Source organism: Eptesicus fuscus, chromosome 3 (assembly GCF_027574615.1).
Source record: "Eptesicus fuscus isolate TK198812 chromosome 3, DD_ASM_mEF_20220401, whole genome shotgun sequence".
Lineage (NCBI taxonomy): Eukaryota > Metazoa > Chordata > Mammalia > Chiroptera > Vespertilionidae > Eptesicus > Eptesicus fuscus.
In genome coordinates this window covers 56,424,201-56,450,867 of record NC_072475.1, presented here as the reverse complement: position 1 = coordinate 56,450,867, position 26,667 = coordinate 56,424,201, and the positions used below count along the sequence as shown (strand labels likewise).

At 44.4% G+C, this 26,667-nt stretch overlaps 1 protein-coding gene across 2 annotated transcripts; it reads right to left on the bottom strand.

The window, feature by feature from the left end:
* Positions 1-542: 542 nt before the first annotated feature.
* ROPN1 (rhophilin associated tail protein 1) lies at positions 543-25,977 on the bottom strand. Of its 2 annotated transcripts, none has more exons than XM_028131165.2 (6): positions 25,781-25,977; positions 10,221-10,348; positions 8,439-8,556; positions 7,012-7,173; positions 1,421-1,596; positions 543-723 (listed from the first exon to the last, which is right to left on the bottom strand). In XM_028131165.2, exons 2-6 carry the CDS (start codon positions 10,334-10,336, stop codon positions 657-659), a joined length of 639 nt encoding a protein of 212 aa, XP_027986966.1. In that variant the 5' UTR covers positions 10,337-10,348; positions 25,781-25,977; the 3' UTR covers positions 543-656. The 2 variants fall into 2 exon arrangements, with proteins under 2 accessions (XP_027986966.1, XP_008153734.1); XM_008155512.2 differs by having other exon boundaries at positions 25,777-25,976.
* Between the last annotated feature and the right edge of the window lie 690 nt (positions 25,978-26,667).

Genomic DNA, 26,667 nt, shown 5'->3' with positions numbered 1-26,667 from the left:
TGCATTAAAGTGATTGAAGTTCATGTCTTAGTGTTAAACTGTGAGCTCCTTGAGGGCAGAATCCAGATATGATTTATTTTTATATGCTCAGAAGCCAGCATAGCTCCTGCCTAGGGTTGCCAAGTTTAGGGGGTGGGGTGGGGAATAAAAATATTATTTGTTTATCCAAAATTCAAAATTAACCAGTGTCCTGTATTTTACCTGGCAATCCTATCCCTGGCATATAGCTCACCTCAGTAAATATTGGTGAGTGAGTGAATGAATGAATCATACCAACAAATGTGGAATTAAACTGGTAAAAACATGGATTGACCATGTAAAAGATACTCATCTAAATTATGCCTAACAATCTCACAATAGCAAAACTGTGGCTGGTTAACATTCTATTTTGAAAGTCTGACAGTCTGGTTTTGATTTGAGATGCATTTCCTATCCATGCTTCCTCAACCCCTGTTACTTAGTATCCATGTGGGAAGAATATTAATCTTCTGTTAATGTGTTTTGTCCCAATAATTTTATGTCTTAATTCCACACACTTCAGATTTCATGTTGGCCTAATTGTTTATTAGTGTGTACCAGTTGTACAAGAAAATGGTAATCGGATGGTGTGTGGGGTTCAGCTATTCTGAAGCACAATCATCTCCAAAATTGTGCTTTTACTCCAGCCGAACCCTTGGGTTTTGAGTAAAGTCAATCACCTTGATTAAACCATCAGGACCAATTCTGTTTGGAAAAAAATATATATCTGAGGTTAGTCCATTTAACAATTCATCTGAAGAAAGATTATATAAACTTTCCAAATGAATTCTGCTGCGGCTCCCACCCTCATCACCCTCTTTTTCTCTCAACCCTTGACTGTCTGCCCCTCCTCCTTCACTCCTACCCACTGGAGACACCTGAACAGGAGTTGGCATCACTTGGAGGACTTGTAAGATACGGATGCCTGGGCCCTGCCTCCGAATTACTGATTGGGAGGTTCAGGATGTAGCCTGAGAAACTGCGTTTCTAACAGGTTCTCAGGTGATGCTATGCTGCTGGTCTTGGCAACACTCTGTTCACTATCCTATACCAGTGGTCGGCAAACTCATTTTTTTGAGAGCCAAACTTTTTAAACTTAAACTTCTTCTAACGCCACTTCTTCAAAATAGACTCGCCCAGGCCGTGGTATTTTGTGGAAGAGCCACACTCAAGAGGCCAAAGAGCCGCGTGTGGCTCGAGAGCCGCAGTTTGCCGACCATGGTCCTATACCATTCTTCCCTTTCCCTTGCCCCTTCTCTTTTAGATCCTTATCTCTTGTTCTTCACACTATATCTCTGTTCCCAGATCAGTATAATACAGTAACATCAGTATGCCTTGGCCTACTAGATTTACAGTATTTTCCTGGTAGTTTTTCCCCTCCAGTTGGTAAAAGCTTACTTACACTTCCTGTTCAATGTAGTTCAGCATTCGGCTGACGTGTGATGCAGAGATCTCTCCGTCCACTTCAGCAATATATGTGTAGAGAAACTGGAAGGTGCTGAAAGGGATCCGGGCAGGTCCAGTATCATGGTCACATGATAAAACTTCACATGCTATCTGGAGAGTTTTGGAAATGGTCTATAAAACCGTAAGATTAAATAAGGAGAGAGTCACTGTTCCAGAATAGATTCCTCAGATCAGTTTAGATACAAGAAAGAAAACAAAAATTTTGCTCTTATAAAATGAAGTGGGAATGATATAATATTCTGGCAAGTTTGAATTTTTTACACCCAAATGCTATTTAATTCAATAAGAAAATCTTGGTCTACTGGGTATCTTTATTTATTTTTTAGAGAGAGAGATAGAAACATCAATGATGACAGAGAATTATTGATTGGCTGCCTCCTGCATGCCCCCCACTGGGGATCAAGCCACCCGGGCATGTGCCCTGACCAAGAATCAATCATGACTTCCTGGCTCATAGGTCGACACTCAACCACTGAGCCATGCCAGCTGGGCCTGGGTATCTTTTTTTATTTTCCTTTTCTTTCTTTGTTGGAGGGATATTCTCAAGGAATTAAGTTTATAAACTGATGAATACTTAAAAATATTTATTATCATAATACTTTAAAATATTTATTATTTTAATCAGAACTTTATTCAAGAATTCGATTTGCATTCTACAAAATTAAAATGATTATTCTTATTGTTCTCCAATCTTCTCTCCAAGGGGACGAGGTCATTATCAGAGAGATACTTTGAGCAAATGCCACAGGAAGAGAGGAGAACGGAGTAGAAGAATAATGCCCCAGGGAGATAAGAGTCCCCGATCAGGAAAAGTGACACTGACCATCACAATAAAACTAGTTCTTCTACTAAAACATGTGAGTCCATATTATCAGAACTACCCAGCACTTTATATGACATAACACTAACCTGGTAGTTGCTGGGAAAAATTAGTAGATGATGAATGCCAGCTACGGCTTACTTTGTCTTTAAATACACCTACCCTTTGAATAAGTTTCACAAGCAAGAGAGTTGTGAAATGATGGGATAAAGGAAAGAAATGATTCAAAGAAAGGATTGCTTAGCTCTGAGTTAGCAAAGACAGGTCAGCATGTCTATCTTGGTGGTTTACTAAAACAGATGATGTGTAGATTCTCCCGACATTCTCTCCCCGGATCAGGGAAAAGTTAGTCCCAAGGGGTGAAACTGGGTGAAAGAAGCAGCAGCTGCTATAACTCTCCAAATGGCTGGCCAGCATTGTTCTTCACTGGCAGCTTCTGTTTGCTGTTCTGCTGCCTTCCCCTCCCTGAGTTATTATGAATGTCTAGATGGTGTTCCTTTAACTGTGGCGCGTGTTACCCAGGGATGTAAGTCGGTATGTCGGGAGGTATGTGAAGATGCTGAATAAACTAGGCCCATCTTCCTGGAGTGACAGTTTTACCCGATGCCAGGTAATTTAAACATTATTTGCATTAATTAATTATAATTGATTATTAAGTTTTTTTACATTTACAAACATGGCTATTTTATGAAATAAAATCTTCAACATATATGAGTTTTAAAATGATACACTGCATGATGTAAAAGAAATTTTATGTTTGCAGCAAGCCACTTGCAGTTATTCTTCCCTGCCCTTGGCAGTCCTCTTCTAGAAATCGCTGTGAAGCACGGAGTGAGCCAGGCCTCACCACAACGGAGGGTGGGAGGCCAGGCATGCGGGGAAGCGGGGTGAGAGGCTGTCAGTGAGAATGGAGTGCATGCATGTAGGTGAGGTCAGCATGATAATGGTTTTGGGTAGATTTGCAGGCATGTATGCACTGAACTTCATAATTTCCATCCATAGCTCATTCTCTCTGCTTCTCTTCTTCTTTTTTTTTTTTTTTAAAAAAGGAAAAACAAAAAACAAACAAAAAAACACCCTACTCCTGTGCTGCCTTTGTCCTGTTGGTCTCTTCCTACAGTCTCATCCAAACTGAGGTGTTGTTATGAGATGAATTGTGTCTCCCCAAAGTTCATATGTTGAAGCCCCAACTCATATTTGGAGACAGGGCCTTTAAAGAGATAATTCAGTTAAAATGAAGTCATTAGAGTGGCCCTAATTCCATAGGTCTGGTGTCCATATAAGAGGAGGAGGGAGGGAGGGAGGCAGGGAGGGAAGGAAGGAGAGAGAGAGAGAGAGGGAGAGAGGATACGTGCATGTACACAGGAACAACCATATGCAGAAAGAGGGAGACATTGGCCATTTACAAGCCAAATGAGACTGACCTCAGACACACCTTGATCTCAGATTTCCAGCCTCCAGAACTGAGAGAAAATAAATTTCTGTTGTTTAAGCCACCCAGTCCATGGTTCTTTGTTATGGCAGCCTTAACAAACTAATATAGATGTTTTCTACCCCAAAGAACCTTCAAATTCTACTGCCCTCATAAGATTTTAAAATATTTTAAAATATTTAATATATGGATGAATAAAGAAAGAATTCCCTGGACTGGAGCTTTTTGGTAAACTTAAATAAATCTAAAGTCAACAGCAAGCTGCATTCCGATGCACCTTTCCTTTTTGGTCAGATGGAGATCCACTTCATAGAGATAGCCTTTCAGCATCTTATGAGCCTTGTTTTCGAATTTAGAGGTGAAAGTCTAAGAAAGTGAATTATTTGCTAACAAAATATGTCATTCCTTCCAGGAGCACAATTTCACAACCTCTTCTTTTATATAATTGGTCTCAGTGGAACAGGAGGTGGTGTAGGCTATTCTAGAAGAAGGGGGTGCTCAAAGGGAAGAGGAATACATGTCTTCATGTAGCATTTTGAATCGTGTGTGTAGACTCAGAGAGCTCAAGACTGAAGTTCCTGCTACCTAAAATCTCTGCCATTAGACTTTTCTATGAGGAGGAAACTGGATTTTCTAGGTGGTACAGAGATCATGGCTGGCTGGTAAGTTGGCAAAGAAAGGAGGGATTTCTGGGCTTGCCTCTAAGGATATATGGGTTAACTAGAATGCAAACCCTCCTCTAGCTGGTGACACCCTGACCACTCCCACACTTACGTTCCTAGCAATAGTCTAACATGAAACAAATGGCTATAACAGTATTGGTTCCTGGATTCACACAGTGCCCTTTACTTATGGACTAGACCTTCAGGCTGACCTCTGGATGTCCTTTGACGTAGAAATGATGAGGGGGCAAGTCATCTACCTCAGGACCTCCCAGAATTGGAGAGGTCCATTGCTCTCCAGAGTGAGGCATGAGTGTCTCAGAGGAAGCAGGGAAGGGGGAATAGAGATGCAAGAATCTCATGGAACATCTAATCTAACGTCATCACTTGGCAGGGAGGTAGAAAGATATAATTCACTTCATGGTTTCCCCTCCCCAATTTGGGAGGCAGCCATATCAAAGTCAACCTAGTAGCTGCACAGTGAGCGGAGCCGAGGGAGGGTTGGAATGTGGCTTTCCAGAGTCATTCTTGGTTACTGTGAGGTATGGACATTCTTGGTTACTGTGAGGTTACTGTGGACGAGGAGAGGACACAGGCATCTCACGAGGTGGTGAGGGGCTGTGAAGTAGACCAGCAAAGTCAGGGAGCAGGTGAGGGCAATCCGGAAGAGACTCCAGGAGCCCCTGAGCACCAGCAAGAATGTAGATGAGCCAGCGGGGACTGTTGTGCGGTGAGAGAGGCGGGACCAAAGATTTACATTGCAGACAGCTAGCGACCACAAAGATGAGTATTTAGTTCCAGGCAGATCCTCTGATTCAAAGTACCTTTTCATGGTTTTGCCAGAGGGGACCAAGGGTTGTGGGAAGCCTTTCAGCTGGGTGTTCTAAAGTCCTAGAGTTACCCCTTTCCTAATATCCTCAACTGCTATCTTTTTTTTTATATAGTCAATTGATTTAATACTTTTTTCAATTACAGTTGACATTCCATATTATATTAAATCAGGTGTACAGTGTAGTGGCTAGACATTTATATAATTTACGGAGTGATCCCCCTGATAAGTCTAGTACCCCCTGACACCATACATAGTTATTACAATATTATTGACTATATTCCCTAAGCTGTGCTTTATTTACATCCCAGGGACTATTTAGTAACTGCCAATTTACTGTCATCTTAAAGAGAGGAGCAGTGAGGAGAAGCCCGAGGGACTGGACAATTTACCTTAAAGCTGTTTCAGTTATTGCATCAGACGAAAATTCCAGAATTGGATTGAATCTACTTATTTTCTTACTTCACCCTTTGTGGGTGGTGTAGATCAGGAAAGTTGGAATTGCATACAGATAAACTAAAATAATTCTCCCCACCCCTGAACATCTCTGAATGTGCTATGAGTAAATTTGTGACCCTGTGAGACTTTGATAAAACTGTCAGCTTTTGTATTTCCCCCCTGTGATTTCCCCCAATCCTTGGGGCTGTTTCCACAGAAGTGTGATGGTGCTGAGTGGTAGCTCACCTGCCCCTGCTGGGTTTCCTCCACTCTCTGGAGGAGAGCACTTATTCATTATACAGTGTTGCCATAAAGAACAACGAAGACAAACCACAAATGGCCTCACCTCTCCTCCTCTCAAAGAAATGGTTAGGAGGAAAGTTGCGGGGAAATCCATAGGAAAAGGTGGACTACAATATTTCTGGTACTTTTCCCCAGAAACAAAAGCGTCAAATATGCATTTCAAGCATATTGGAGAAGAAAGAGTACAATCGTGCTTAGATTCACTGAATGATTCAAACTACCTTTTCATACCATTTGGTTTTGGCAGAGGCAATACTTTTCTCATTAACTTTTAAACTTGTATGTATTTCAGGGATTTTTAAAAACCATGTTTCTGATTAATCTTCATTTAAGTTATAACAGTGTTTAACAAGAGTGAGTCACATATAAGACGATACCTAAAGCTTTTAAATATATATATATATATATATATATATATATATATATATATATATATATATACTATATGTGAACTGGTTGCAGTATCTTCTTCTTTAAAACAGGAAAATGATTTTTCCAATTGTAAACCAAGTTAAATTTGGAGAAGGCATACATTTGTATGAGCATATTGCATCCATGATGATATCATGACTGTAAGTATAGACACAGCCTCATTTTCCCTTTCCTGCCCTCTTATCTCTGATTTTTTTATCCAATGATGCTTATCAAATAGTTTTATATATAGTTGCACCTCTTTTTAACAGTCTCTCGTGTATATCTTCTAGGTGACTGGAACCCACAGCTGGGTCTTGGTTATCTCTAGGAATATGAATGGAGGGGGTAAAGTGGTGATGGAAATAAATCCAAGTGCAAGACATTCATAAATAATCCAAAAGCCACATTTTAGTCAACCTCTCCCAAGAGACTGGCGACAGTTTTCCTCCCTTTTTCCTCCTAAGCCCTGCTTCTGGCTAATGCGCCAGGAAGTGACTAGTTGGGACAGGCGAGGGGGTGGACAAGAGGGGGCATGCTCATCACCAGACTGTGTGTACAGATGTATTGCCCATTCAGGCCCAAAGACAGGCTTTCCCTTAAGGACAAAAAAGCATTAAAGCTAACTTACAACACCAAGAGAGCTGCAAGCAAGGGCTAAAAACTTCAGCCACTCAATCTCCTCCGTGAAGCGGCCCACATTCATCACACTATTAAACAGCTCTGTTGGGAGACTCAGCACCTTCCACATTTGGGCCAGCTCTTCGACATGGACAATCAGTCTGCCACCAACCTGATGGTTGAAGATAGAGAATGAGGGACAGGGTGAGAGCACGCCCTGAGAAATACCTAACCAGCAAAGGCTCTGTGTCCTCCCAGCATCCTAGTAAAAGACAGGGGGTGTCAGGGCATAAAAGGGACTCTGATTAGCAGTTATCCTTGCAAGGGTACAGAAATATTCAGCCAATGAAGAGCATGCTACGGTAAATTTAATCATTTTAACGTCAGATGACAGAATTGTGAGAAAAATGTACATTTACATTATATTTTAATTTTTTTCTGATGCTTTTATTATCTGCTATTTCACTCCTAGGTTGTCCCTAGAAAGCAGATAGGGCAGCCTGAAATGAAACCAAGGGGCAGAAGACTGTTTGAGACCCAGATTCGTGGTGAAACTAGGACTAGGTGGTAAGTCTCTTGCTGCTAGACTTCATTCAGTTCTTTGCACTAGACTTCACGTGCACCCCTCACCTTTCCTAGGAATAACATTGGGGTCGTGTCAAGATGCTTCGTGTTGCTTGGCCCCAGTTCCCCCAGATCTCTGCCATGCCCACTGCAACAAGGCACTGGGTGGTTAAGAGGAAAAAGGAACAAATGGCCAGTGTTGGCCAACAGTGCGATAAGGTACAGACGCCCCAGTGAAGTGTCACTATGCCTTCGCAGGCCCTCTGATTCTAGTGAAATGCTAAGCTAAGTCAGTCCTGAGACACCCTGAACTGCTCTGTCCTGGATCCTAAAGCAGGGTCTAGGGTGCTAAACCATACTGCCTCATCCATTCACCAGACAGCTCCCAGGGTAATGCGGCAGAGAGGAGAGCCAGGGCTCTCCTGAAAGTTAGTCTATGGCCACACCTGGGATATCTGGGAACTACAGTATTGCCCCACCCCCCGCCCCGCCCCACCACCAACCTGCGATGGTCCTCATCTTGTGATCCTGATCAGTAAGGGAGATGCTGTCACGGGGGGGGGGGGGGGGGGTAGGGGGGGTGGACCTGCACTTTCTGGAGAGAAGGGATTAGCACTGCATGGAGCCCCTGGACATCCCACCAGCTTCAGGGAAATCTGGGATGACCCCACTGACAACTCAGCTTACTGTCCATTTCAACATCATTCCTATTTCCCTCGGGGAAGAGTTGCTTTCAGTGCACAGTTTAGTGAGCTTTAGGATGCTGCTGAGTGGCCAGCTGAGTTGCCAGGGGGACAGTGGGCTTCTATCCGAACCCGCCCAGCCTCGACATTGTCCCCACACTTCCGCTGGATGCTGCAGTGTGACCCTTACCCTCGCATGCAGGATCTTCAACAGCTCAGGTGTAAGCTCTGCCCAGTTAGACGAAGGGACTGGCTCAGCCCGCTCTCTCACTGAAGGAATCTCTCCGCGGCACATAGCCCCAAAATAACTACAAGAAAAGTGTGTTTTCATTGACAGCACATATGCAGGAAACTCTTGCTTGTGATGAATTAGACGTGTATTTTGTGGAGTTCTACGCTCTAAAATGCTGCAGATTTGTAAGTCACATAAAACCATGTGCCAAGAGCTTTCCAGTGTCTGAACAGAGAGTGCTGGTAGGTCACGCTCTCCTTTTCCACTGCAGGGAACTACAAACGGACGCTTCGTGGATAGCTAAAAAGTTTATAGCACACAATACAGTCCGGGAGCAAGCAGGCCGTAGCAGCGGAGTGTTTTCTTACATAAATGTCAGGGACAATACCAAGGAATGTCATTTTTCTTGCTATAAAACAGCGGCACAAGAATAATAAAATGAGATTCTAAACCGTTGTATAGTGTAAAACAAAGCCTGCCTGTGATGCCTAAGAGAAATTAGTTTTCTGACACTTAGAGGTCATACATAACACGTAGAATGGAGAACTAAACGGGCCTCATTTCTAGCAAAGCAACCGCATTTCTGTCTCTTTTTATGAGTACCACTGGCTCATTTTCCTCCCATTTGTAAAAGCGTCATGGTGGCCCAACCCAAGGGCATGAGTGCACTGGCTCAGTGCCTCTGGAAGGCTCTCTTAGATTCTATTTGTGTGCCTTCTCAAGGTGTCCACACCTCTTTCCCACCACCTGCTCAATTCACCTACTCAACCTCACCTCCCTCCCCCAACCCACCAGCTCCACTCCACAGCTACTGGCTAGCTACTAGGAGGCCCTGGCACAGGAAAAACAGCCGGAAAGTGGTCTGGGAGGTCTGGTTAGCTCCCAACTCCTGCCTCAAGTGCCAGTTCCCCAGTTTCAAGGAGGCACTTGGTCTAAAAAGCAACTTCAAAGCTGAGAGGCTTTCTGTGTTAAGCTGTTTCAGTCCGGGCCAGCAGCCTCTGTGTAAGCTCCTTCCACTGAGCAGCCTCTGGGGCACTTGCCTGACAGAAGGCACCTGCGTTTGAGGCACGTTTTCAGCCAGGCCAGGTGCTCTCCAGCCCTTATCACTGTTTTACCTAATTTCTCCAGAATGTGTACTGTATGGATAAGTCAGTTCAAAGAAACACGAAAGAGAATAACATTTTCTCCATTGACAAAATGCAAAAGGTCACTGGTTGGGGCGAGAGTTTTAACAGCAACGAAGAAGCTGTCTCATGAAAGGAGTGGACCAGTCCCACGTTACCCACCCTCGGTGCACTGCTGCCACCTAGTGGTGAGGCCGGGGAACGAGGCCCTGGTTTACACCTGGTTAGGCCGGCCAAGCTCCCAGATGCTGAATTTTTCTTTTCCCTGGCATAGGGGTTGGGGTGCAGGTCCGGGTAGAGTGTGCGTATGCTGATGTGATGTGATAATCTAACATGTTGATTGCCCCAGGACACTTTGCCTGTTGCCATAACTTCCTATTATTCAGTCTGGTTCGCTTAAGGGCATTTCATCTTCAGACCCAGTTTGATGGATTTATGTGTGGAGTTTAAAGCACCAAAGCAATGTAAGAGCTGAACATCAAACAGATTATGCTAACCAACTCCCAGGCTGCAGCCACGACAACCTCCTCACAGTTTTCCAAGTCCCTCCCTCCTCCACCCCACATCTCCACCTCCAATGGGAATGGGTGGCTGAAGGTGAGAAAGGGGCACGTACTCCGCCGCCCATTGGATGAGATCCGGTGGCTGGGTCCGAATCGCGGCTTTGGTAAATTGCTTCAGCAATTCCGGCAGCTCCGGGGGAATGCATATTTGCTTATCGGTCTGAGGCATTGATTGGTTGACCTATTGGCAGACAAAAATAAATAAATAAAATGGTAATCTCTGAGTCACAAAATGACAGGAATCCTGGACAGGAGGGCACCCAGACTATTGGACACTCTCAATACTGGGGAGTTCACCACCCACAAGACATACCTTCTATAGTGACACAACTCTGAGACTGAAACGTGGTTTACTAACCCTTCTATTTGTTCTTGTAAATAATTCTGTCCTTTAACATAAAAACACACACAGAATACTTAGTCATTTAAAAAGTAGAGATCAACAAGGAGTAAACAAAATGATGTCACCCCAAAATATTGGATATCTCCTTCCAGAATTTTTTCAATGTAAATAATATATATTTGTATAAATAAAAATGTGGTCAGGCAAAACAACTTATTTACTCCACAGCATTTCATGAACATCTTTCATAGCATGCAACTCTTATTGGCCAAGTAAGAGTGTAGCAAAATTTACTGTGTAAATCCTCTGTTATTTGACATTAAGTTATTTCCAAATAAAAATAATCATTAAGCAGGCATTTGATGAACATCTCTCTTTACATCTGTATGTACTTATCTATTCTAATGGTAAAAAAAAAAAAAAAAAGGAAGAAGAAGAAATGTACATTTCACTCAAAAAGTTCTAAGACAAATTGAAACAAAATATGAAAATCCATACATGGTATAAAGCTCTATGCACAAACAACAGTTTAAAAGATTTTGTTTGCTTTTTAGTAGAGAAAGCATCTAGGTATTCTGAAAAGCCCCTCCTCAAAAAACACCTAGATGTTAGACAAATCCCAGCAAACTGTACCTTTCAAATTACCTTGTTATATTGCAGGAAAGCAGGAGAAATTAAGTGCCAAGTGAATAAAGCAGAAACCAGAATGACAAATGACAAAATGAGGGGCAAGTGTAGATGCCAGAAACTGGAAACTTTCAGACACATGGCCAAGTGAGTTGGAAATAGACCAGGTCTTGGGCCTACATAATGTAAACAGCTGAACTGAAGGACTCTCCTATCACTGATCCCCTCCCCAACCTGAGACCCTCCGAGGTTCACACACCCTCAGTGTGAAAGGGTGGGATTGAAAACGTCTGCTTACTGGCCGGGGAGGTGACATAGAAATATGTTTCCATTGTTGCTTCTTGTTGAGGGCAAGTAGTCTCCCATGAGTTTGTAGCCACAAACTAGGTCTAAGTTTTAAATTCATTCCATCCACCAGCCTGGTTGGAAAATCCCAAGACAAAAAATTAAAGTGGTCTCAGGTTGGTGGTACTCCATTCTTTTACTTTACGTTCTTTTATTTGGAGAAAGCGGAATATAAAGATATTTTAGACTTTGTAAAAAGTCAAGTATGCAAGTATGCACAGTAAAATTTCTAAAAATGTAATATTACCACCAAACTAGTAAAGAAGAAATAGGAATTAAAAACAACAACAGCAAAACAACTTGATCAATAGAAAAGAAGAAAGGAGAGAGAAAAGCATAGAAAAAAAATGGATAAATAATGCAACAGAAAAGAATCCATATAGTATGTCAGTAATTATAATAAAAAGAAACAGTGATAAATGTCCCAGTTAAAATATAAAAATTATCAGAGTGGATTTTAAAAAAAATCCTCACCTGAAGATATTTCCCCATTGATTTTCAGAGAGAGTGGAAGAGAGAGGGAAAGACAGAGAGAAATATCGATGTAAGAGAAACACATTGGTTGGTTGTCTACTGCATGCACACGGACCAGGGGAGGAGCCTGCAACCACGGTACGTGCCCTTGACCAGAATCGAAACTGGGACCCTTCTGTCCACAGGCTGATGCTCTCTATCCACTGAGCCAAAGCGGCTAGGGCTATCAGAGTGGATTTTTAGTAACTTCAACTATAGGCACATATGAAATGACATAAGGACACATGAAGATTGAAGGTAAAAGGATATATGATTAAATAGGCAAATAATAACCAAAAGAAAGTTGATGTAGGCATGTTAATACCAGACAAAAGAAACTTTAAGGCAAAATGCATTATTAGGAATAAAGAGGGCCACTGCAGAGTGGTGAAAGCTTCATTGATTGGAAAGATAGCAGAGATCTCCATGAACATGCTGCAGACATCACCGTGGGTGAATCTCACGATGCTGGCTGGAAAGGCGATACATTGTTTAGGGTTACATACAGATGTCATAATCCTATATAATAAAAGCCCAGTGACCCAAATGGCAGAATGACCAGAACAACAGAGACCAGAACGACCTCGGACCCTCGCCCCAGCCGGCCCCGCCCCCCAGCAGGGACCCCCACCCTGATGGGGGGTGGGTATGGCCAGCATGCAAACTGCCCGCAGCTCAGCCCCCCAGCAGGGACCCCCACCCCGATCCGGGTGTGGCTGGCCGACAAACTACCCTCGGCCCCTTGCCCCAGCCAGCCCCACTCCCCCAATGGGGAGCCCCACCCTGATCCGGGGCCCCCATCAGGGCAGGCCGGCCAGCCCCAACCTGTGCACCGGGCCTCTATAGAAATATGAAACCCTACCCCACCACCACTCCAACCCAACCTGCCAAAGGCTCCTGAAACCATGCAATTAGATCACTGATTCAGGCTAGCAGTTCAAAGTGTAAAGCCTCATTCACACGTGAGGAATTCGCACCTCTCTCCTTCCCCTCGGACTCTGTGTCTCAGAGGAGACCTGCACGGTATGCATGTGCAAATGAAAGCTCAGAAAAGTCACTCTTTTGGGGTCCTGTGGTGCATCCAGGCAGAGACAAACTGATCACCAACAGCCAAGCACCAGACTCTGTCCCTTCCTCACCCAGCGGCCTCAGCTCCAGACAGGCACTCCACATGGCAGGATACAAGGAGAGCCCCTTCTCGAATCTTCACAGAGACGGGAATGCTCAGGAAGCCAAGGTAATAGAAACCTAAGGACCTAAATGCTGGGGCCCATGCCACCAGGGCCCGCTCAGCCCCAGCTGGCCAGCAAAGCTTCTCTGCTGGGGTGGGATCGCAGGGGGCAGGCTGGGGGAGGGGTGGCCGGCCCGAGGCCTCCTGTGGCTATTTGCACACATGTAATTAGCTCTAATTATCCAGGGCTTTCAGTTCACGGAGGACTCCAGGCCTGGGAGCTGTGCCTGGGGTGAATGTGCCCATGGAGCCGCTGCTCCGCCAAATGAGCCCTCTCACCGGGCCAGGAAGCTCTATCGCCGTCCACAGCACCCTGTGTGGAGTGTCTGTCTCGCCCTGTGCCTCTCTCTCCCTGTTCCTTGCTTTCTGATCCTATTTACTCATTCCCCATGTCTCACTGGGCCTTTTGTCTCTGTCTCTCATAAGATCTCTGTCTGTGGAAAACACCCCAGCGACCCCCGCAAAGGAACACACACCAGCAGAATCTGCCTTTTCAATAAAAAAGGACAAGTGGGAAACAGAGTGAATTGAAAAGCATTAACTTAAAAACAATCCATGTGTCTGCAAATGCGTTCCAAATGGCAGCACTTCCGCGGGGTGGCAGGGGCGGGGCGTGCTGGCCACATGTTCTGGAGCCTCAGACACAAAGTGTAGGAGGCTCAGCACCTCGCTATGGGCCCCTCCCACTAGCCACCTGGGATGGCAGGGTCTGGGGAAGGGACTTAGTCTATACTCACCCTTGCGGACCCCCACCTGATTCTGTAGACCCTTTCCCCTCTTCTGGCATCTGCTGGTCCCCCTTACTCCCCCAGTACCTCCAAATCTTCCTATGCTGACCCCAACTCTCCTTCTGCACCAGCGCCCCCCCACACACACACACAGATTTCACCCTCTCCCTCCCCCACCCCCCAGGCTGCTACCCCATAACTTCTTCCTGCCCTTCCCCACCTTCATTCTGCCCTCCTGCCTCAGACCACCCAGCAGCCCTGGCTCTGGGGCAAATGGTTAGAACAAAGCTTTCCTTGGCCGGAAGAGACTCTCCAATGAGCTGCATGCAGAAAGGCGCTCCCAGTCCTGTACCTGCAACTGCTCTGTCCTGCCAGATGCCAATCAGAAACTGTGTCTCTGGAGACAGAGGGTAGCAGAAGTAGGCTGCTGTCCTTTGAAGCCCCTCATCAGGAGGAAACTCTCCCCGCCCCCCCCCCCCAAAAAAAAAAAAGTTCACCCTGCTGCCGCCCTAATCACTTTCAGCAACACTCCTTTGCCCTTTTCCCTGGAAGTGGAAGGATTGGAGCACATCTACATATATAAAAGAGTAATATGCAAACCGACTGAATGGCAGAACAACCAGAATGACCACGTGACCAGTCGCTATGAGGCACACTGAACACCTCCCTGTCCCTCCCCCCAGGTCAGCAGACTCTGATCCCCCCATGGTGAACGGGAAACTGGGGGAGGGTGGCAGCGGGCAGCTGGGGAAGATGGCCCTAATCACAGGCCAGGCCTAGGGACCGTACCTGCAAACGAATTTTGTGCGTCAGGCCTCAAGTGTTACAATAAAGAACAACAAGTAATAAACCCAAATTCAGAATGGCTGTTATCCTGTGTCAGGGAAGGAGAGGGATGTCATCAGGAAGATGAAATAGGGGTCCTGACACTATTAGCGATGTTCTATATTTTAAGCTCAATGGTGGCTGCTTCGATGTTTGTTTCATTATTTTTATGCCTATATTTTTACATTATGCATTGGATTTTGTATTGTGAAATATTTCATAATTTAAAAAGTTACTAATACAAGTTGATTGTCTGCATATACTGTGGAACCTCGCTTCTCAAACTTAATTCATTCCTGAAGGCTGTTCAAGAAATAATTTGTTTGAAAACCTTATTTTCTCCCAACTAAGAAGGTATATATGCCTTCATCATCCTTATCATCATTATCATCATCATCGTCACTGCTAATAAAACATAATTGATTTTGTTCACTTTTAAAGTTGTGCCTTGATTTATATTTGTTTTTATTTTTGGCTTTTGATGTAAAATATCCAAAATCTGATTCTTAATGGATTTCATAATTATATTACTTATAGAAATAATGTTCCTTCTAAAATCAAAAAATAATGGAAAATAATTTAACTGGTTTAATAAAGGGGACTTAGGCCTTTAATATCATATGGAAAACATTTTTCAAAAATTTTTAACTATACTTGAGATAAATAATATTTATTTTGTGGAAAAGCTAGCATTTCAATTATTAAATTCAATTATAATATTTCCAAAGTTCCCCCTTATCAAATGCTTACTTTTTCAAAAATTTAATGATTTAAAATAGCTTAAGGAAATGAACCTTATTTCCTTGAATATTGATTTGTTGTAGTCAAAAAGGCCTATGTTTCCTTAAGTACTTTAATATGGTATTCATTTTCCCACCATAAAGTATAATTTAAATCTAAATATTAATAATTTTTTAAATATTGAATTATTGTTGAATACTTTTTAGAGATTCACAAGACATATACAGGAGTTAAAAAAATAAAGTCACTTATTAGGTAATATAGTGAAGATTATTTCAAATTTGGATTTGTTTGCCTTGATAATTTTTTTGTCTGCCTAAATATCTTATTTTCATTGAAAAGGTATCACATGAAAAAAAAAATGGTGCCAGGTAAATTATGCCAGAGCCTTAATAGAAAATATCTGTGTTCTAGAGCCTCTTAAGATAGTAATTCTTAAAGGTTTTGGCATCAGCACCCTTTTACATTCTTCAGTTATTGAGGACCCTAAAGAACTTTTGTTAATGTGAGTTATATCTATCAATATTTATCCTTTTAGCCCTAACTGGTTTGGCTCAGTGGATAGAGCGTTGGCCTGCGGACTCAAGAGTCCCAGGTTCGATTCTGGTCGAGGGCATGTACCTTGGTTGCGGGCACATCCCCAGTAGGGGGTGTGCAGGAGGCAGCTGATCAGTGTTTCTCTCTCATTGATGTTTCTGACTCTCTGTCCCTCTCTCTTCCTCTCTGTAAAAAATCAATAAAATATATTTTAAAAATATTTATCCTTTTAGAAATTTAAAAAATATTTATTAAAAATATAAAGAAATCCTTTACTTGTTAACATAAGTAATATAATTTTATGAAAAATGCAATAGTGTCCAGAAACAAAACTCCTTACTGAGACATTGTTTTACATTTTCACTAATCTTTTAATGTCTGGCTTAATAGAAGGCACCTAGATTCTTATATCTGCTTTGCATTCAATCTGATATGATATCACACATCATGTAGCTTTTGGCAAACTCCATTGTACATTCTTAAGGAAAAAGAGAGTGAGAAAGACATATAATGTCTTAGCATTATTACAAAAATAGTTTTAACTTCATAGACTCCTACCCAACCAAAGTCTCAAGGATCCTCAGAAGTCCCTGAAACAACACTTTGAAAACCACTGTTTTATGAAACTGTTTACAACAGTATATACAACTACAACAAGAGTTTACATCAGATTGGGTCTGGCTTCAAGAAGCTAATTAAAAGGTCACATAATTAAGAACTAAAGCCAAAATGACTCTTACAATTACAGAATCACCATTTACCAACCTGCCTGGGAAATTAGCACGTTTAGGACTACGTGAAGTAAAGGGATTATAAGTGCTATTCTAGAATGATACTGTTGGAAGATGCATTGATGACACTCTCTACACGACTAATTAATCACAGCATTTCCTTGCAGAGAAGTGAACCGGCAGATGTCAGTAACAGTGTTCAGGTTAACAGCACTAGTTAGAATCCTTAGAAAGGAATGCTTGGAAGGATATGTTTTGCCAAAAATTATTGCTAATAATACTATTTTGCCAAAAATTACCAAAATAAACTACTCAGGATGAAGTATTTGGAATACTTTATGTACTTTAAAACAAAAAGTTTTCTGGATGAATACAACGGTTTCTGTGCCGATGGGAAAGCTGTGATGGCAGGGAGGTGGGAAGGTTTTACTTGCTATCTGTTCTCCATGTTCTGAACACGTAGGAGGCAACCAAAACATTGTTTGGCTCACATAGAGTTCTCGTCTCTATGTTTGCCTGTAGATGTAAGTTCCACATTAGAGGATGTTACTAACAAAATCCAGGCTGCTATGGTTCTGTCAATCTGTTTTCAGCTTTATGTGAAGAAACAGTCTGATGTTTCCTACCAAGGTATTAGCAAAATAAAAGGTTTTCTGGAGGTTAGGAGCTAAGAGAGGAATTGTAAAAAAAAAAAAAAAAAGTCAGTGATCCTTATTGCAGAGTTGGTGAGGAGAATTTATTGTTTTCAGAAAATTGGCTCACTTGACATTTTTGAGCACAGGACTGAATTTAATCAAAATTGCAAGGAATGTGTGAAAATATAATAAAGTATACCAACAATGCTCATGAATTCAAAGGAATGTGAGGTTAGAATTACCTCATTGGGGAGTTTAACTGATATTCTAACTTCAAGTCTAAAGAAGTCTAATAGCAAAACATCTGTTAAGTGTCACATTATTTGGAAATACATGATAGGAAAAGTTTAAGTACAGTGGAAATCCATTCACATTATCACAGGAATTTCGGTGAAAGAAGAAATCACATTATCCAAATTGTGGTTAATAGTGAGAAAGGAGTTTCTGCCAATTGGAGAAAAGTCAATAAGTACCCTTCTATCATTTGCAAAGATCCATCTGTGAGGCCACCTTTCTCACCGATGATGACTAAAAATAGAAGAGAACAGCATTACAATGTTTGCTTTTCAGCTTTACGTGAAAGAACTGCATATAGTCATCTCAACATAAAACAGTATAAAGCAAACTCATGATAAGAAAGCAAGCTTGATTTCTCCTTTAAAAAACTTGAGGTGGGGGTGGAAGATTTATTTAAACCTAATGTTTAATATCTTCACTCTTACTCTATATTTTACTTTTTATTATAATCCTATATAATAAAAGGCTAATATGCAAATAGACTGAACGGCGGAACAACCAGAACAACCAAACCACCGAACAACTGAACAACTGGTCACTATGATGTGCGCTGACCACCAAGGGGCGTGCGTGGAACATGGCAGGCGTCGGCCGTGGCGGGATGGTGGAGCAGGTGAGCGGGGGCGCCAGACCAAGGCAGGGCGCCGGACGCTGTCATGGGGCGAGCCTCTGGTAGTTACTGAAAATTATTTGCTCCCACGCACCGCGGTCCCGCCTGGTGCTTGCACCTGTTGGCAGTGCTAACCCCGCTTGCACCCACAGCTGGCGCCTGGCGCTGGCCCCGATCACTTGATACCATCAGTGGGTGCAAGCGGTGGCTGCTGGCCCCAGTCGCCCCTCAGTGCTTCTCCACCGCCCCCTGCTCCTGAGGGGAGATCGGGGCCAGCAGCTGCCTCTCGCCCCCACTGCCAGCACTGGCCCCACTCACACCCCGCAGCCAGCGCCAGAGCTGCCACTCTCACCCAATGCTGGTGTCCAGTGCTGGTCCCGATCGCTCGGCACCATCAGTGGGTGTGAGCAGCAGCTGCCGGCCCTGATTGTCCCTGAGGGCACTCCACCTCCCCCTGCTCCTGAGGGGTGATCCAGACAGCAGCCACCTTGCACCCGCTGCTGGCGCTGCCCCAATCACTTGGCGATGGCGGGAGCTGGGCTGCCGGCAGACAGGGGACCCAGGGGCTGCGGTGGATGGGGCTGGGCGGGGGTGCGAAGGATGGGCCGAGACCTGCCCCTGTGCTTACTGCAGCCTTGCGGCCCACAGTTCCTTTCAAGGTGCACGAATTCGTGCACTGAGCCCCTAGTTATATAATAAATATATATGTTGACTTTCTTTGTAAGCACCATATACACCGTTAATACTCTATAGTTTACTCTGGTGTGCTTTACAAATATTTTCTCTGTGCGCCATGACATGAAAAAGTTGGGGGACATTTTGCTGTGCCAAGTACTTCTGTTGAAAAACAGTTTTGCTTCAACCTTTTAAGATTATGTGTTATAGAAGAGATTCTTGTGGTTATTGAAATAAATTTCCAGTAAAATCTGAGATTCATATAATTTAAAAGGAATATTCATTAGAAAGTGAACTATAAAAAAACTTGTTGTTAAGTGAACAATTAACTTCTAATTTAAATTACTCAACTAAGATATTGATTAGAAGCCAGGAAGAAAGTTTGAGACAAATTAGCAAAGCAGATGAACTTCTTTTTGATTACAGAGAAATTGTGATTGCAGAGTTCATAGAATGTCACACAGGCCAAAGGCACCTGGTACTTTCTAAAGAAGATGGAAGCCAAGAGAAATAAGTAGGAATATCTAGCTAAGAAAGAAATAGCAGGTAGCTAACCACTAACTCTCTTACTGAGGCAACATGATAAAGGAATGAAACGGTATTAGTTTATAAATAGGAGCTGGGATTCCCTCAGGAGAATTGATGTTGCTTTCTGGGGTTGGTAGAAGTGGGGTGGGGGAAGGTGTCTTTAAAATTTCTGATACCTATAAAACACCAAAGCATAAACAAATTTTAAGATGGTCATATGAGTCTAAGATTGAGATAAACTGAGTGAGTTTGAAAGAATCAGAAAAGCAGGCTTATATCAAGTGAGGCTTCACTTAAGTGGCAATCATATTTGGATGCAGGTTATTCTTTAGACCTCATTCTATTTTTAATTTGTAAAACAGTAACATAATAGTAATATTTACAGTATCATCCAGTGTAACAAACTCCAACCTTAGATCACCTCTACTCTCGTAGTGATCTCTGCCATTCCCCAACAACACAATTCTATTTCTTTCAATTTTATTTTTATTTTTTAATCCTCACCTGAGGATATATTTTTATTGATTTTAGAGAGAGAGGAAGGGGAGAGAGAGAGAAACATCGATGTGAAGGGACTTAATTTGGCTTACAATATAGTTCAATATCTTCAATTTACAAATGAGGGAACTGATGTACAGATAAGTGAGGTGTTTGGCACAAGCTAACAGCTTTTGTTAGAGCTGAATCAAAAACTCAGGTCTACCTCATTGCTCTTTCCACACTATGACATACTAACCCTCTCTGAATAAAGCAATGCCACATCTTCATTTCTTCTCTTATCAACATGATGGTCTGACTTTCAAGCTCTCCATAATTTGTCTTATTCATATTATCTTGCCTCTCCAAGTTTATTTCACAGAAGTCTGAATCTTTTTCTATCCTCAGCCAATCTATGATCCAGCAAACCCAGCATTTGGATGCCAACAACAAAATTGCTAAGAGCAGTCCTACCTGACCTTGTTCCCTTTTTTTTTTTTTTTTGAGTAGAGCTTTTGGCTCTGTTATTAGCAAATTTCCCAAAATTGCTTGTATATCATGCTAGTACCATCTCTTGGAAGTTATGAGGTCCACACTTATTATTTAACTAGAGGCCCGGTGCACGAAATTTGTGCACTGGGGGAGGGGGTGTCCTTCAGCCCAACCTGCACCCTCTCCAATCTGGGATCCCTCAGGGAATGTCTGACTGCCTGTTTAGGCCCGATCCTACAGGGATCGAGCCTAAACAGGCAGTCAGACATCCCTTTCACAATCCGGAACTGCTGGCTCCTAACTGCTTGCCTGCCTGCCTAATTGCCCCTAACCGCTTCTGCCTGCAAACCTGATCACCCCCTAACCACTCCCCTGCAAGCCTGATCGATGCCTAACTGTTCCCCTGCCAGCCCGATCATCCCCAACTGCCCTCCCCCTGACAACCCGGTCACCCCCAAATGCCCTCCCCTGCATATTCCCTCTTTATTAGATAGGGTTTTTTCTTTAACATATTGGACAGCCCTAATTGGTTTGGCTCAGTGGATGGAGCATCGGCCTGCAGACTCAAGGGTCTCAGGTTCGATTCTGGTCAAGGACATGTACCTTGGTTAGGGGCACATACCCAGTGGGGAGTGTGCAGGAGGCAGCTGGTCAATGTCTCTCTCTCATAGATGTTTCTAGCACTCTAGTCCTTTCCCTTCCTCTCTGTAAAAAATCAATAAAATATATGCAACAAAAAAAGAAACATTTAAGACTTCTCCATATCTGCCTGGCTGGTGTGACTCAGTGGTTGAGACCACAGGTGTGTGCCCCTCGCAGGCTTAGACTGAGCCCAGGCTATGGCTGCTAGGAGGGGGATCGCGCCATGGGGGTGCACGCCCCTCACATGCTGAGACCCCAGCCCAGGCTAAGGCTGTTGGGGTGCACACCCATCACTGGCTTAGACTCAGCCCAGGCTATGGCCGCTGGGAGGGGAATCGCGCCATTGGGGTGCACGTCCCTCACACTCTGAGACCCCAGATAAGTCTATGGCTGCTGGGAGGGGGATTGCGCTGTGGGGGTGCATGCCCCTCACACTCTGAGACCCCAGCCCAGGCTATGGCTGCTGGGAGGGGGATCGCGCTGTGGGGGTGCACGCCCCTCACACTCTGAGACCCCAGCCCAGGCTATGGCTGCTGGGAGGGGGATCGCGCTGTGGGGGTGGGCGCCCCTCGCACTCTGAGACCCCAGATAAGGCTATGGCCACTGGGAGGGGGATTGCACCCTTCGCAGGCTGAGACCCCAGCCCAGGCTAAGGCCACTGGGAGGGGGATCACGCTGTGGGGGTGCGCGTCCCTCGCACTCTGAGACCCCAGCCCAGGCTATGGCTGCTGGGAGGGGGATCGCGCTGTGGGGGTACGCGCCCCTCCCACTCTGAGACCCCAGATAAGGCTACGGCCGCTGGGAGGGGGATTGCACCCTTCGCAGGCTGAGACCCCAGCCCAGGCTAAGGCCGCTGGGAGGGGGATCGTGTCATGGGGGTGCACGCCCCTCGCAGACTTAGACTCAGCCCAGGCTATGGCCGCTGGGAGGGGGATCACGCTGTTGGGATTTACGCCCCTTGCAGTCTTAGACTCAGCCAGGCAATGGCCACTGGGAGGGGGATCGTGCCGTTGGGGTGCGCGCCCCTGGCAGACTTAGACTCAGCCCAGGCTGCCGCCGCTGGGCGGGAATCGTCGTGTGGGGGCGCAGGCGCCTCCGAGCTGAACAACCTGCGCTGCCAAGGCTGGGTGGACTGGGGGACTCCGGCAGGGATGAGAGGACTGGGCGCTGCCATCTTGTGGCCATGGGCGCCGCCATTTTTGTCATGGAGTGATGGTTAATTTGCATATTACTGTTTTATTAGATAGGACAAGTGAACCTCTTTCGATTTATCTTAACTTAGGCATGCTTGTATTTCAATGATTTCCTCATGTTCACATCATGGTACACAAGTCCCAGGCTACCATTTACAGTCTGCCATGTTAACTGTGTTCCCTATAGCTGTGTAGCATGTCCTCTGATCTGGAAATCTGGTATACAAATCTGGGGTCACCTTAACCTTGTCTTTCCTAAGTATATGAGAGTCTTCATTTTTCAGAGTGAAGTGTCAGAATACTCCCACATCATTTTCACCCATCTACTTGTCCTTCCTACTTCTGATTTCATTATAGCATGTCTATGATCCAGGGACTCGAAGTATAAAAGGGCCCCGAGGGGGAATGCACCATAGTTTTCAATATAAGATCAGGGCTATGTTTTTGTCCTATTTCTGTTATCATTTCTGATGATGCTCAACATTGACTTGTCTTTTTCCAATAGACCCCATAGGGTGGATTAGGTTCTAGTTGAGAAGCACTCTTGACTATAAGGCAAGACTTTGACTCATTATATGATCCTGGGCAAATATTAATCTAACAAAACTCAAGTGTGAAGAATAGTACTGAATACTGGGATATAGAAATACACGAGTCACACACCCTGCCCTCAGAGAGCTCATAGGCTAGTGGAAGAGCCTAATAGGAAAATCAATGATTAAAACAGGGTATGATAAATGTCAACAGGTCTGCACTAGATATTGGTGACTAGAAACTTCTAGATGAGGAATTCAACCCCTCTGAAGGTAGGAGAAGGAAGTTGAAAAATACTTCCCAAAGGGTTATGATATTTGAACAGAGACTTGAGGAAGCCTGGTTTGTCCATTGCTTTATTCCCATCTCCCAGAACTGTGCCAGGTACAGAGAAGCTACTTAATAAGCATCTGCCTACTGATGAGAGCAAGGAGGGAGTTCTTTGTGGCTATGACTACTAGTACAGTACTTAGACAAAGGTGTGGAGGTATAAGAGAACATGGTGAATTCAGGGAACTATGAGTAAATGTGGTGGGCTAGAGGGGACAAAGGGAGAGTGGTTGGGCCTAAGGCTGAATATAGAGCCCAAGATCAGAATATAAAATAGGCCTGGTATGCCCTGGTATAGCTTTTGAACTTTATATTCAATAGGGTAGAATTTAAGCACTAGAGTCATACATCAGATTTTGGTGTTAGCTTAATGCTCCAAATCCACCCTGCATTGCCTCCTCAGCAAAAACAGAACTAGACCCTTAAAATATTTCTCATTTTGCCAGTGGCCATAATGTACAGCTTCCTCAGTACAGGGTGCTGGAGGGATCCTGGAGGAGGAAGGGGTTTCTCTGTGGGTTCCACAGATGTATCTTTTTGCTAGGTGCAGGAGTGTGCAGTTTCTCCCGTGCTGGGATCCGGCAGTGCACAGCTTCTCCAGCATCTGCACTATGTGACCTCCTAAGTGCCTGACTGCAGTTCCTGGCTTCCCCCCTGGCATCTATCTCTCTGGGGAAGCTTCGTAGCAGAGTGTAGCCAGTGAGTCTGTCACCTTTCATGAATGGCTTCTCTGGCATCCCAGACAGATTTTTGCCTCCCTGGCATCTCAGCAATTTCTCTGCCATCCAGTGAGATGTGGGCACACCCTCTGCAACAAGCTCTGAGGAGGCTGTCTCTTTCGCTGCGTAATCCATCTCGAGGATTGTGGTTGCTTCTTGTATCTCTGTATGCTTTAGATCTCTTTATGTCTTGCCAATCTTCCATTACTCCAATCCCATTAGAGTTAAAAATTCTTCATATTGCCCTCTGTTTGTTAGACTTGTTATATGATTTCTTTCTCTTCATTGGACTCTGAAATATTCGTTGATTGACAGCTGTGTAGATGAGCTAAAGGGAGTGGACTGAAGGATAATATGGCAGCACTTTTGGCAAGCACTCTTGAGCATCACTGCCTTGAAAAGCAGTTACAATGGGAAGGGATAGGAGAGACAGGAGCTATGGGATTTGGTAACCACTGAGGGAGGAGGATGAGGAGAGAGAATAATTTAGGGTGACTCCCCACTTTTCAATCTTGGGTGACTGGGTAGATGGTAGCATCACAGTAGAAATGGAGAGGACAGAAGGAGGGGCAGGTCAAATTCTTTCATGCTCCCATATACTCGACTTAGAATCATAGGCTCCTTAGGTTGGAGAGGCCCCAAAGCCCAGCCTTTATGCCTTTGAGTAATATGGATCATTTGTTCACATCAGATAAAAGAAGTGGAGAAAGGCCCATTTCACCTTACCATTCCATGATTGCAATGTTTTTGTAACATTCTTTTCCATTCTTAAAGCTGTCAGTATGGTAGGCCCTCCTCAATGATCCATTCTAGTCCCCTTACCCTCAGCTCTTTAAAATTAAACAGATTTCCCTTTTTAAAAACTCATATCCTTCCCAATGTGGAATTGTGGCCAACACATACATTCTCAGTGCTGAAGAAAATAGGTCTTATTCTATATGGAATAGAGATGGTTCTGGAATCTCTCATTTTGTTTTATTGGTGTGGACTAAACAGGGCTTCAGTTATATAAATGAGGTCTCCAGTTACATGAATGAGAGGATCCAGACACCACAACCCCAGAGGCAGTTTCTATGAACAGCTCTTGGAACCCAAGACCAGGCAACTGCATGTACTTGTCTGAGTTTGGAATGGGAGGTGGTGGGTTTTGGACACATGGTTACCTGTGCTTGGAATGTACTCCCCACCTTTCCACCAGTTCTTCAGATCTCAGCTCAGCTCTCCCTCAGCTGTTAGTTTCATTATATCTTCTCAGAGCACCACTTTACCCAACTCTCATTGCCAGCACTTAGCTCTAATTTTTCACTATTTACATGATCATTTGATTAACACCTGTCTCTCCTGATGGACTGTAAACTCGAGGGCAGGAACGATCAGTTTCTGTTCACTATAGAATTCCCACTACCTAGCCTGGTGACTGGAATAGCCAGTGCCCAATAAATATTAGGAAAATGGATCGATGATAGCCGTTTATAAAGTGCTAGTCACGCTCATTGGTCCTCATGACAACCCCTCCCTAGGTATTCTTATACCCATGTTACAGAAGAAAAATAAGAGGTTTGGTTAGTCAGTAGGGTCGGGGGCTCTGATCTCAGAATATGTTGTGTTCCCAAATCACTATCCTCTGTGTAAGAAATCATAAAATAGTAATACTTGGTACAAAAACATAGATATAGGATGGGCAGAGGGCAATAATCACCCATGGTCATATTCTCTTAAAGATCATAGTCCCTTCCTCTTGCTCTGTAGACAGAATTCAGGTGGGCCCATGGGCAGGACTCTTCCCTCAGACCCACGCAGCCATCGGTTAAGCTCATCGCGGCCCCCTCCCTCCACTTCCCCTTCGGGGTTGCTACCTGCGGTTCGCTCCCAAACAAGCTGTCAGGCACCAGGCTGGGAGTGTGGGGAGAGATTCAGGGCCTGGCACCCTTGGAGAGGGAAAGCAGCAGAACTTGGGTGGGGAAGGGCCGTACTGGGCCTCGGCTTGGAGAGAAAGGAGAGGTGGAGCAAGACCGGCTTTGTTAGCGCGCAGCCTTCGCCTGGCAACCCTGACGCCGGTTACGCTGCCTTGGCAACCGCGGCGGAGGGGCGGGGCGCTACGTCACAGACCTCACGCCCCGCCCACCCGTCTGGCTCCGCCCCCTGGGCCCCACCGCCTGCAAGGCAGAGTCGGGGTTCCCAAAGTCCTGCCAGGATGGGGCTGGGAGACTGAAAACAGCTTTGGGGGGTGGGGGGTGGGGAGGTGGTTTGTTTGTTGTGGGAGGACCAGCTGTCCTGGCAGTTTAAGGACGGGGCCAGGGCGTTAAGAAACCTGGGGGGGATGTGTGTGAACTTACAACGGGCTTTTGTACATTAGAGAGTGGAAGTGGAGGAACTTAAAATGACCCTTTGGCTTGTGGAAGGTGGGCAGATGAGAAGCCCTCGGGGGGAATAGTAGTAGCAAGCATTCTTGCAGTGCGTTTTGTGTGGGAGCCAAAAAGATTCCTAAGTGCTTGACACATATTAACTCAATCCTTACGACCACCCCAGGAGGCAAGTACTACGTGTTATATCATCTTCACTGACAGCTGAGGAAGCAGCGGAGCGGTCAAGTAACTTGCCCAAGGTTACAGTTAGCAAATGATAGAGTTAGGATTTGAACCCACGTTAGGTGGTTCTAGATCCCTCACTCTTATTCTCTATAATGCTAAGAAAGGGGACAGCGTTACTGTGGATAGGAATAGAGCTCGAGATGCCTGAAGCAACCG